Genomic DNA, 13,427 nt, shown 5'->3' with positions numbered 1-13,427 from the left:
TCTCGCTTCCTATTTTATTTTAGTAGATACCTGTCTCCAGTATCTTGCCTTCAGTTTTACTTGCCTCAATGTCTTTGATTCTTATCACCTGCATGCATCTCATTACACAGCTCCCTCCCTCCATTCGTCTTCTGCTTATCCAATTCTGCTTCCTTTAGCTGCCCTAACATATACTGGTGTCTGCATATATTTCTGACAGATTGATACACTTGTCTCTTGCTAAAATTCCGCTCATTACAACACAGATGCTGCCATCTTCTGTTTAACTACAGTAAAACACTGAGCTCTGGCCAAGATTCAGGTAGAGTACGGGATTCATCCAGAGAACACCGTCAGGCATGTTTAGGCTGGTGTTGACAACACCACACTAGAAACTGAAAATGTTGGGGGAATGTTGTGTTCAGGTTCCAAGTTGTTGTTTCAAGCAAACTGCTTTATTTGATCTTTATTCGCACTATGTCAGTATAAAAACCTCATGTCAGCGATCTCACGTCATGTCATATGCTGCGTATGAAAAGAAAAAGCAATCATAATTAACATGTTCAGAACAGGATTGACTTTATTTCTTAAGAAATTATTGAAAGTGTTAAATTCAATGGAGTCCCAATATACCCAATACTGGCAGCATTCCAGAAAAAACAAACCATCAAAAATAACTTTAGAAGTTCTATACAAATGTAACAGAGTGAGTGAGCGAGCGAGAGAGAGCGAGAACTATTTAATTCTCAATAACTCGTCTGGTAACAGTATTGTACCTGGAAACTAAGACTGATTACCTATAAAATATTTCCTAGATTTATACTCCAAGTAGTCATTTAGTAATACATCATTCTTAACATCAGCAAACTGCCCAAGTCGCACAAAATCAGGATTATCTTTTTACATTCAATCTTTTGATAGAAATCAACTTTTTTAGAACAAAAAATGAGCAAACTGCTGAAAAAAATATTTACTCACAATCCCATTATCAGGGAATCTGGGATTCTGCTGGAATATGGCAATACACTTGAATAATAACGCATACATGTGCACAGACTGAATCTAACATACATGGATCTGAAACACAAAGAAACACACTGTGTCACAGCTGACAGCGCCGACTCCTAAGCAACCCTGCACACCAATGTGGGAAATACACTAGGTTGATTATGTAATGATTAACATGGTGTGTTTCCTATTGAAATGGCTTAATGGGCCATGAATTCTCAGGTTAAGTTGGCACCCGTGCATCTGAAAAATTGAAAGGAGACATTTAAAATGAGTTAAATGTCTGTAATTTAAAACAGTTTCTAAAAATCGGTTATAGTCATCAACACAATGTAAAGAAACAACTTTGCTGACTTCTTGTGCAACTTCTCACACTGCCACCTCTACAATGGAGTTGACAAGGTAAAGTTAGCATGAGCCATTGAGCCAAATTACTGGGATGTAAGCTAGGTTGAAATTAACTAGAATTATCCTTTAAGGGTTAGATTTAGATTTTAAAATCTACCTTATACAATATAGCAGCCATTCCCAAACTAAAGATTGCTGGGCCTTTTTGGAACTCTTTCATCTCAACTGTGATTGTCATATAAACATAAGATGAACCTGTACCCGTTTGTGCTTTCACTGATTCATTTTGATTTTCTGACAATTCACCTCATAAGTTTGGCCATTGCCAATTCACTTTCCATCACCTCACAAAACTGTATTTGCTCCCTTTGAGTTAATTTCCTCTATGAATGAGATAATAGGTCCTACAATGAAGAATAAGATGTTGTTTTATATCCCACTGCTTTGTTTCATCTAGTTCCATTTATTTAATTATGCAGTGAAAGCTTTCCATTATAAGACTGACTCTTCCTGTCCTTCCTTGTTATCATTAATATTTTATCATCAACACAGGGATTATTTAGAAGCCACTTCTGACCTTTCTCACATGTTTACACACATGCAACAATGACTGACAGACATTTCAAATGTATTTTAGACTGTCAGCATACTGGATAATGAATACTACAGTGCAGACTGGATGTTTTTCATGGTCTACAGGTGACATACTGCGTTGAACTCATACACACACACACACACACACACACACACACACACACACACACACACACACACACACACACACACACACAGGAATGCCATCATAATTCAAAGAGGTGGGAAATAAGGTTCTTAAAGGTGCTTCTGAAGCACAAACAAATGCTTGGGATTTGTTCAATCTAATCTTGTTTAACTACAGGGCAACTGCAGTTAAACAATATTAGAAACAACATTTCACCACATTCACCCTTTCAGTGCCAATCTGATTTCCAGTTGCAAGGATTAGACGACACACTGGGAACAGTGCAGGGAGCAGACCCTCTACTTAACCACAGTGCTCTGTGCTGTGCTGCTTACTGTATGCTCTTAAGTTTAAGTAGGTCTGCTTTTCATAAGTCTTAAGTTTACATGACTTATGAAAAGCAGACCTACTCGTAGAAGCATCACAGCATGTATATTAGAACTTACTTAAGGAACACTAGGAACAGCAACAATAGAAACATGTCCCATTTCTGTGTCACAGATCTGATTGCACAACTTTATATTAAATCTTGCTTTTCCTGATGACTTTATGGTCTCCTTTTATGGTTTCAAGTCCTATAAAAAGAAATTACGGTCTCCATTAGAGTCAAAATGTTAGAGTGATTGACAAGGTAGTAATGTGATCTGTCTCAATTCCATATCATCTATACGGTCTATTGTTCCAACTGGTGTTTCCACAGGTCCTTTTAGACATGATGGATGTTTTTGTTTATCTAAAGGCATTGTATGGTCACATAAGTTACACCAATCTTTAAAAAGAATTCAACAAAAATCTCTAGCTCTTTCAGTACTCAATGTTTCTGAATTAAGCCTGCAGAGATGCAAAAGATAACAACATAGTCTCACCTCCTTGGCCTGGTAATAGCAGCTAAGTAGGTGAGACTTAAAAAGCTGCAACCTAAAGTTTGGAGCAGAAGTACAAAGTATCAAAAGTCAAAGTACAAGTACAAACCACGAGTCTGGAGTTTTGTTTAGAGACTGAGTGGGGAAAAAATAACAACCTAAAAAAAACCCCTCAAAATTGTCTATATTTGGATATATATAATTTGTTCATATAAATGTCTATGCATCTCATTAGTATTTTTTTTTAGCTTTGATACTTTCTGGATTTCTTCCCCTTTATGGTAAAGTCTGTAGTGGCAGTCTTTCTGTAAAAGCCAATTCTTCGACCAATCAGAATTTGTCGGGAAAAAAGAACCCCTGTTAGGTGTGCTGTTGGCCTTTTGCTAGACGTCATGCAAGGACCTCTATATTGGTTGAATTTCTATAGTCCTTTTCTCTGAATTTATCACACATACTCAATCACACATGCCTGAAGGCATAATAACCAATCACAGCAGAAAGGCTATAGAAATCAGTGCACTCTAATCTTGATGTCGACAAAGGTCTCAAACATTATTAACACTAACAGGTGTTTAGTCTTGTGTTAAGGTCCCTTTAAACAGTAACACTGTGAGATGTCTAACTGTGGGGTGCCAAATAAAATTCCCTCTCTTAGACTATCAAATCTCCATTCCATCATGTCAGAGTCTTTATGGTGAATGTGTGATGTGAAGTAATAAAAGATATGTCAAATAACAGTTTATCAGCTTGTGACGTCAATTTGGAAATCCTTTTGCATCTTTTCATCCTCAGTTTCATATTGAATTATAGTTCTGTCCTTATATTCTTTTTTTTTTTTGGAGAAACCACACTGTATTTTGTCTCACAGTAAGGCATGTTTCAATTTGACTTGCCAGTTTGGGGGGAAAAAAAAGAGAACAACGGGATAAACTAGCAGAAAGGTCAGTCACTTCTATGTATATAGTAACAATCAACAGCACCTGAGCTCTACAGGTCTACACTGTTAACCCCTATACTGAACAAAATGTTTCTAGAATTCTTTCAAAAGGCCGGTGCTGTTTTAGCCATGTTTTCTACCCTGACAAAACATTATATCCAGAATTTGTGAAAAATCAGTCAAGCTTCAAGAAATCTTTGCTACAGATCCAAGGTCTATGGTAGTAGAACCAGACCCTAGAAAACCATCCATGAGCGACTGAAAGATCAAAGACGCACGCACGCACGCGCACACACACACACACACACACACACACACACAGTATGGCATCAATGTTAAATGAATTGAAAAAATTCGGACGTACCTCGCATCTCACCAAATAGTTTAACATCTTCCACAGTGCACAAATGTAAGGTGCAAATCTGCTTAGAACCCACTATCGAGTGTTTTTAATGTCTCAAAGGGACGCACGCACGCACGCACGCACACACACAAGTAAGGAATGGCAAAACAAGTTTAGTACAGAAGGCTCAATCTGGAAGTAAGGCACCACCAGATTAAAATGTATACTCAAGGGCAAGAAACAGCAATGGAACCCTTTGGAGATATTTGCATTTTGTATCAGCCCAGTTTTTAAAATAACAACAACAAAAAAAATGCAGGGAAAGAGTCTTCCATAATTCAGTGCAAGTTTGACCTGCAGCTACAGGAAGCTCTTCTTTCAGACACACAGTTTTGTATTGCTGATTGAAGCACATTGCGCTTCTGGCAAAGAAGATGATCAGATGACACTTTATAATGAATCCCAATAGAAACAAGGTCATTCCAAAGGATCCATATACTTTTTCCTGCTATACCACATTTTTATTTGTATATACATAAACATGCACACACATAGTCCAAAGTTATTAAAAATTGCATAAAATAATAATTCCAATAGTAAGCACATAAAGGAATGTGGGTGGAAATGAACAGTGTGAACAGTAGATGTACATAAAAGACAAAAAGCACTTCCACTCCAGTCTTGTCCAATAACTAGGTTCCAGCCATAGATGATTTATCAATAATTACAAACAATGATATAAAAAAACAAAACCAATCTCTACTTGGTTGGAGGAGGGCTTCCCCCCCAAACAACAGGCTGACAGAAACTGCACTACCCGTGAGCCTCATCTTCTGGGGAGCTCTTCTGGGCTCTGGTGCCACCTGTGGAATCTGACCAATGACAGGAGAGCTAGGATGAGTAAGGGGTCACATCATCACACTTATGTAAACCCACTCAGGGGGTTTAAGGTGGGGGTGGGTGGGGTGTTACAGTAATATGAAGAGGGGATTAAAAGATGATGGCAGGGGAATAAAAATAGGAAACAATAGTCTGCCTCAAGACATGAAAGATAGCACGATTGATGAAGAAAAGCCAGTGATTAGGAAAGAGTTGTTCTTTGTCTATAAATACACTCACGCTTTCCCTCTGTATTATATTTTACATAAAATAACTAACAATAGTTTGTATGCTGTATTCATTTTGGAGATATATCATGGGCCAAAATGATGACATTCAACTCAAAAATATTTTCAAGTACAGCTTTTCTCAGGAGCACAGACTTTGTCATCACTTTAGTGCCATCTTTTGTCTTTTTTAGTACACTTATGGTGATGTAACAAGTCCTCCAATAGGCATATGACGGGTCTCCGTTAAGTTTGAAATTAATTTTTGCTAATAATAGACTAACACATTTTCTCCCGTTGTTATGTTTTGCCTCCTTTCTAATAAAAACTTTAAATGACTGTGGTCACGGTTTCACGGATGACTCAGTCACACTGGAGCAAAAACAGGATGGAAACCAAAAACAAATGAAGCAATAAGCAAATCAGTGGTTACCAGGTAACTGCATTAAATGGCTGTCCTGCAGCAGCTGCATCCCTATTTGTGCAGAAGTTTTTGAACTTCAGTTTAAGATCTATGAGATTGTGACCAGTCTATAAATGTAATGAGTTAATTCTGTGTATGTATGATGGTAAAAGATTTGAAATTGTTGTCCAACAATCTGTTATCAAGTTTACAAGGTCGAGTTGTCGAGTCTCTGTTGTTGCTTTATCACCATTTTGGGGCACCAAAGTCGCTCTGAAGATGGTAACTGACTGTGAGTGGCTACACACCTGGTCCCCATTGTTAAAGCAACCATTTCAAAAGCAATGAAATTTCTAGTTAATTACACAAGGCTGCAAAAATAATTTTGGTCATGCTGTAGTCTCCAGCGACTGTGCGTTAGATACCAATTTTACAATAGCAATACCAATGATCAATAGCTGCTAATGATATTTGGGTTTTTTTCCCCAGGTGATTATTTTTCCATCCTTGTGCCAGGGGTACACAGACTTCTTAAGCCATCACAAAACTGATGTGATAATACATTAAATATATCAGCCAACGACATCAGTAATGCCAATCAACGTGGGCATGTCACCTCAGTTTCATTTACTGCCCATGTGTTTTGTTTTTACATGGCTGGCTCACAGAGAAGTCAGAACCATGACTGTTTAAAAGAAAAACACAGTACTCTGCAAAAGTTTTAGCCAGGTGTGAAAAAAAAATGCTGTAAAGAATGCTTTCAGAAATATGAATAATGATTGTATTTTGTAAATTGATATAAATAAACAAAGTGAGAGAACAAAATAAAAATCTAAATCAAATCAATATTTGGTATTACCACCTTTTGCCTTCAAACCATCAGCAATTATTATATGGAACAGCCAATCTCTGCTACCAAGGTGAGGTTGTGAAAGACCGTTTCATGTCATGGCAATATTGAGCAGAACCACAAGACCTTGCACCAGCAAGGTTTCTCCCAGACAAAGATTTCAAAGCAAACTGGGGTTTCAAGATGTGCTGTTCAAGCTCTTTTGAAGAAGCACAAAGAAACGGGCAACGTTGAGGATTGTAGACTCAGTAGTTGGCCAAGGAAACAGTGCAGCAGATAAAAGACACATCAAGCTTATTACTCTTCGAAATTGGAAGATGTTCAGCAGTGCCTTCAGCTCAGAACTGACATAAACCAGTGGGACCCAGGTACACCCACCCAGGTCCGGCCAGAAGTGGTCTTCATGGAAGAGTTGTTTCCAAGTTGGAGGTATGGCTTTTTGGCTGCAAGGCCAAGCGACTCAATTATGCACGGAAACATAGGAAATGGGGTGCAGAAAAATGGCAGCACATGCTCTAGACTTTTGACCTATGAGTCAAAATTTTAAATATTTGGCTGTAGCAGAAGGCAGCTTGTTCGTCAAAGGGCTGGAGAGTGGTACAATAATTATTGTCTGCACGCAACAGTGAAGCATAATGGATGTTGGTTGAAGGTTTAGGGCTGCATTTCTGCAAATGGAGTTAGAGATTTGGTAAGGATTAATGGTGTTCTTAGTGCTGAAAAACACAGTCAGATACTTATCCATCATGCAATACCATCAGGTAGGCATATAATTGGCCCCAAATTTATTCTGCAGCAGGACAACGACCCCAAACATACAGACAAAGTCATTAAGAACCATCTTCAGCATCTCAACATCATCAAGCGTGTTAGGATTACATGAAGAGACAGAAGGATCTGAGGAAACAGACATCCAGAGAAGATATGTGGTTAGTTCTCCAAGATGTTTGGAACAACCTACTAGCAGAGTTCCTTCAAAAACTGTGTGCAAGTGTACCTAGTGTACCTGCTGTTTTGAAGGTGCATTGAATTGCTATCCTGAAGCAGCTGCATCCCTATTTGTGTAGAATTTTCTAAATTCTCTGTTTACAGCATTTTTTCACACCTGCCTGAAATATTTGCACAGTACTGTTTCTGGACAGATCTACAAGTTCCTCTCATGTTGGACAGAGATCATATTGGAGGCTCCACAGAGTTTTTATTCCACACCAAGACACAAAGGAAACATCCAAATGCTAGCTGGCTAACATGCTCAATTAGGAGAGATATCTCTGAAACACAATATGGGATTGACATGAGGTTAGAGCTGTTAATTTATCACATAATATTGATCTTTTTAGTTCTTTTCTTTTTATTTTATTTTATGCAGTTTCAAATTTACAGTCTAACATATATTGTACCTTTTAACCTTTTTTTTGAAAATATAAGCCTTTTTGGGGGGAGGGGTTTAATATTATTCTCAAAGAATAATTTTGCTTTATTTAACTCTGATATATTCCCCATTTCTAGAGCTGTGATTTGAAACAGCAATCTGCAGCTGCAGGGTGCTTTTGATGTCAGTATAATCCGTTCTGAGCGATTCTTCTTTTTCTGGAATCTGTACAATGAAGATGGTTCACTGTGGCAGTCTGAGTTATATTTATCTCATCCAATTTGTTCATGTAAACAAGGTGTGTTCCTTCCACACATTAACCAGTCGTGGAGTTCCACATGGTACTGTGCTAGAACTCATGCCTTTCATGTTTAGCCAAATTAGAAAGCTCCACTTTAACACCTAGGCAGGATTGCTAACTGAGCAGTTGAATCAAGAAATCGCTTACATAGAACCTAACTGACCTGGAGAACCTGGTTCTCACATGTCTTTTCCTATTAAAAAGGATACTGTTCCTCCCCACCATGACTGAGTGCTTTGCTTATAGTGGACTGCTGAATTACTGAAGCTCTCTAACATCACAGTCATTACCTGACAGTACTCACGTACATCAGACGTTGTGAACTGAAAGTATAAAATAAAATTGAATTGAAGTTAATTGAACTGAGAGGACACAGTGGGCATTATCCATAAAGGCACATTATTGGGAAATATATCAGGTTAAAACAAACAGTTTTCACCTAAGTTCTCTATTGTAAAGTGTAGACCTACATTTTGGATGCCAGAGGACACAATTCATCACCATTTGTCGCCTATGTTTTTATATACACCCAGATTCCTGTCATTAGCTTTGTGAAGGGCATCAATTCAGTAGAACAGCCATGCAGATTCAAAGAGACTCAGCTAACTACAGTAAAACTGGGAGAAGTGAGATGGTTCCAGAAACCAGAAATGGACACAGTCAGTGACAGGCTGCATTTCATTTACCTCATGCAACAAAACAAAAGTGTTAACAGTAGTTCTCAATGGTATCAAAGAATGAAAAGTTTACAGGGAACTCTGGACAGGCCAGAGCAGAGAGGACACATGGAGGCGCGCAAGGAGGGAAAAGAAAGAGAAAGAGAAAAAATTAATTTAGTTCAGCTGAAGGCAAAAAGGAATGCACATTCCTATAAACGTTTACAAAAGGCGTCTGGAAAACAAAGCTTTGTAGTCGATGGGGCAGCACACCCGGCAAGTCAGACATCATTTTGAACAAAGCTACCTTGCGTGGTGTTTCTGTCATTGAGCAGCTTGGTCTGACTGTTCGGCAAAATCTTGATCTCAGGTGGATCTGGACTCTGGCCAGCGCGTGACGCCATGAGAGCGTTGAGATACTGTAGACGTGTCACCTGCAAAACACACGTACACACAAGTTAGTAATGTCGCTGCAGGGTTTTGGATAAAATGAAAGGTTTTTAGGGAGTTTTTAGGACAACCTCATAATCATGAATTACAGTAGTCAAGCATCAGTGATGGGAATAACGGCATTACAAGTAACCGATAATGGGATAATAGTAACCGAGTTACTAACGGCGTTACTTTTTTCCAGTAGCGAGTAATCTAACTAATTACCATTTCTATCGTTACAACGCGGTTACCGTTACTAACAAGAAAATGCGGTGCGGTCGCCTTACTATTTTTCAACAAACAGATGCTGTCTTCAGCTTACCACATCTTTTATCAGTTGCACGGAAGTAACTGTAAGTAATCTGGGCGCTACAGCTTTTAGCAGCTGCGCGGACGGCAATCACTTTCTGCCCAACGATCACTTTTTGGCACAACACCTGTAGCTAAGGGGGCAAAACAATCGCTTGAGTGCTGCTGTTTGACTGAGGAAGAATAAAGTAGTCGTGGTAAGCCAATCACATGACCACTTCAAGATGACAAACCAACAAGGTGATATATACCAGTTTTTAAATTGTGTTGATAGACCACGTAAAACCAGAGTCATGATAAACAATAAATTCGTGGCGTTTTTTCCTCAATAGTTTTGTCACGTTTAATGTCTAAGGACAGCGCTAGCAAGCACTCTCAGAAAAAGAGAGAGAGAGCGAGTTTTGAGATGTGAGAGATTTGTGACGTTCAGCATATTTGGAGTCTGTAGTTAATGTGTTGTCTTGTGTAGTTAGGTGTTGTGGATAGTATTGTGTTGTGTGTCAGAACAATGAGGTGACTGCTGTCTCCAGGTTCTACCTGGAGACAGTAGTCACCTTAGAAATAATTTTTTTGGAGTGGCACAAATAATTTGTGTGGCATCTTATTGAATGCAGAACAGCTGATTGTTCTGTAAATAGTTTGAAATGGTTATTTAAAAAAAGGGGGTAAAAGGTAAACGGCTGCAAATAACTTTGTTGTTTGCAAAACTTTTGCATATGATTTTAAAATTGACAATTTATAATTGCATTTAAAGTTATGAAATATGATTCAATAAACATGTTTGTGGTTGTTACAGTAAAACATAACTTTTTCTACTCGGATTTTATGTTTTGTCTGATTTTAGATCAATTGTGTTAATACAGTATATCAAAATAAAAACATAACTGTAAATTCAGACATGTGAGGTTGTGCTAAAAAGGATGATACTAAACAAGGCAAGTAAATAGTTTTTAGGTGAACTGTAGAGGGGAAATCAAAAGTAGTTAAAAATGGCCAATTATACCCTGGACCCCAGTGGGTTAAACTTTTTTTTTTAAAGTAACGCAATAGTTACTTTGCAAGTAATTAATTACTTTTATAATCTTGTAACTCAATTACTAACTCGGTTACTTTTTTGAAGTAGTAACTAGTAACTATAATTAATTACTTTTTCAAAGTAACTTGCCCAACGCTGTCGAGCATAGAAGTAATGAATGCATGATTTAGTTAGGGCTGGATTCCCACTGTCACCAAAAGCTTGCTCATCGGGATTAACTGATTGTTGGGGTTTTCTCTGTATTATTGTAGGCTCTGTCAAACTGTTATATTCTTTATATTTCTGTAACTGTATTATCAGTTTGTTGTCTATGATACGCTTTACTAACCAATACAGATTAAATTAAAACTTTTTAATGCTTACGAATAGTCTTTGTTATGGATGAATACTTTCCAAGAGAAAAGACACATATACAAACTCGTATGAGCTGGAGGTCCGTGAGAGCTCGGACGGTGTAGTCGGGGCAATAGCTGGACGGGCTTGTGGCTTCTGCTGACTCAAAAGGATCCCTGGGAGAGTGACGCTGAGTTGACACCGGAGACTGGTGCACTGAAATTGCACAATCATACATACAGCCTGCACATTATCTGGAGCATTGCAAATTTGAGCTCTTTTGTCTTCTTATTGTCACCAACTCATTGTTATGAAAACACACTGAAACACAGCATTATGATTTAGTAGAAATCATTACTTTTAGCTTATTGTATGCTTAACTGGTTTGAAGATAAAATTTTGAGGTGTGACTGAAGCGACTGACAAACCCTTGGAACAAGTATTATAATTATTATGAAGAATGTGTAAAAAATCAATTAACTAATATGTAAGTTTATATGATAAAGTTTAAATCTAATTTCTTCAAACCTTGCTATGGAGAGAATTATTAAGAGAAAACTGCTAACTTGAAACAGTAGCTTATGATTGGAAATTTACGTGGTTTAGTGACCATTAAATAATGTAATTTTAATGTACTTAAATCACAGTTAAGGTTTTAATCTTGGTATAAATAAAATGAGAGGTAAATAATAAAAAGGTAACAAAATTTGGTCCCACTTACAGCCAACTAGTTTAGCTTTAAACTGTAATTCACATAATTTTTGTTAGGTGCCTTTAAATTGCTATTTCTAATGTCTACAACTAGGATTTAACTAACATGCTACAGATACTGTAAATGTTACAAATGTTACATTAATGTTTTGAGTCACTCCTGCTCAAAATCTCTTCCCATATTTGGAAGGTCCTGATTCAACTGAAAGAACAATGTCACTGAGCATACAAGTCTATGGCTTATTCAAGGACTAAGAATTTATCAGCCTTTATTTAAAATTAGGCAATTATTTTATTCATTTATCAAACAAAAATATAAATCATTTAAAATGAGCAATAAGGTCATTTACTAGATTAAAACAGAAACATTGTTATAATTATAATACTATGTGGTCAAACCTAAAGGGAATACCTAAAATGACCATTATATGCATGAAGTCTTTTATAACCTAGCTGATATGAAAATGAATGCTATGGGGTTCAATTCCAGGCATAAATATAAACTCCAAGAACTTCTTTAAAACTTCCATGCATGTAAAACAGGACATGTTGGCTGATTTTAATTTATCCTGCTCAATTTGTTTTCTTATTTTTTATGACTTAGCATATAAACCTAGCCCTAACGTGATTTATTAATATCTGTTGTCTACTATGTATGCAAAAACAACATTTAACTGCTCCAGCAGCTCAGTGTGATTTTATTTGCAGTATTTTCTGTAGGTTGTAAAATGTTTTAGGGGTCAGACAAAAATGTGACATGAAAGATGTCACTTCAGGCTTTTAAAATTGTGGAGATGATTTGTGGATTTTATTTACCAAGAAAAATAATGAAAATAATAAGACATATTCTTACTTACAGCTGGAAGTCTAGTGGTGAAATGAAACTCTTGAATACAATATCTCTAAATAATTATCAGGATTCTCAGTGCTTAATACACAATTTTCCAGGCCATTCGGAGTGACACGCGCGCTTTGAAATGCATTAATATAATGTAAAGTACATTACTGTATATGTAATAGTTTTAGTATTCTACAGGAATGCTGTGAAATTGCCCTGTTTATCTTACTTAAAACAATTTAATAAAATTTGTAAATAGTTTTATTTTTGAGTGTTAAAACTACACTGTAATCTTAACTTTTTAAATATGGCTTTTAATTTTAATTCATGAAGTATACACAATCTTAACAAACATGATGATGCATTTAAATGCCCAGAAATCTGTATGATCAGTCTTCGGGTGAATTGTCCCTGCATTGTGAAGCAATTCTGTGTTTTGTAAACTCACCTGAAGATGGCAGCGTCAAAGCAGACACGCCATAGTATGTAAATGCTCCATTTTCAAATTTCAGCCCCTCTTTGCCAATCTCCACTTCAACGCGGCCCTGACAAGGAGCAAACAAGAAACATGCACACAATGAATGTGTGTGTGAATGGGTGAATGACTGAATGTAGTGTGAAGCGCTTTGGGGTCCTTAGGGACTAGAAAAGCGCTATACAAATGCAGGCCATTTACCATTTACCATTGTTTTTGGAAACAAGAGAAAACATATACAATAAACTCACAAGAATGTCCTTAAAATTATTCACACATGGACTTCCGGTGTCATGGTGGCGAGAGTAGCAGCATAAACAGGAGCTCCTGCATCGATAGCTAAAATAATCCGCAATTCAAGAATATAATTCATTAAAAGCGATTTTCCCTTTAAGAATAATGAGCG

General features: G+C 37.2%; 1 protein-coding gene across 6 annotated transcripts in view; it reads right to left on the bottom strand.

The window, feature by feature from the left end:
• Window positions 1–541: 541 nt before the first annotated feature.
• Window positions 542–13,427, bottom strand: part of cnnm3 (cyclin and CBS domain divalent metal cation transport mediator 3) — a 35,922-nt gene continuing 23,036 nt past the window's right edge. For 2 of the 6 annotated variants that reach the window (XM_085280385.1, XM_085280384.1), the window contains exons 8-11: window positions 12,995–13,091; window positions 11,083–11,213; window positions 9,195–9,321; window positions 542–5,071 (exon numbers count right to left, since the gene is read on the bottom strand). In XM_085280385.1, the coding sequence (XP_085136511.1) occupies window positions 5,013–5,071; window positions 9,195–9,321; window positions 11,083–11,213; window positions 12,995–13,091 (414 nt within the window). In that variant the 3' untranslated portion in view covers window positions 542–5,012. The other 4 variants (XM_085280386.1, XR_014893090.1, XM_085280389.1 and 1 more) reach the window with 4 other exon arrangements.

Source organism: Mchenga conophoros, linkage group LG7, assembly GCF_057382185.1.
Source record: "Mchenga conophoros isolate Kocher_MC1m ecotype Shallow Benthic linkage group LG7, M_conophoros_male_GT1.1, whole genome shotgun sequence".
Classification (NCBI taxonomy): domain Eukaryota; kingdom Metazoa; phylum Chordata; class Actinopteri; order Cichliformes; family Cichlidae; genus Mchenga; species Mchenga conophoros.
Note: the sequence above shows the minus strand (reverse complement) of the source record. Positions and strands in the feature narration are given on the sequence as shown.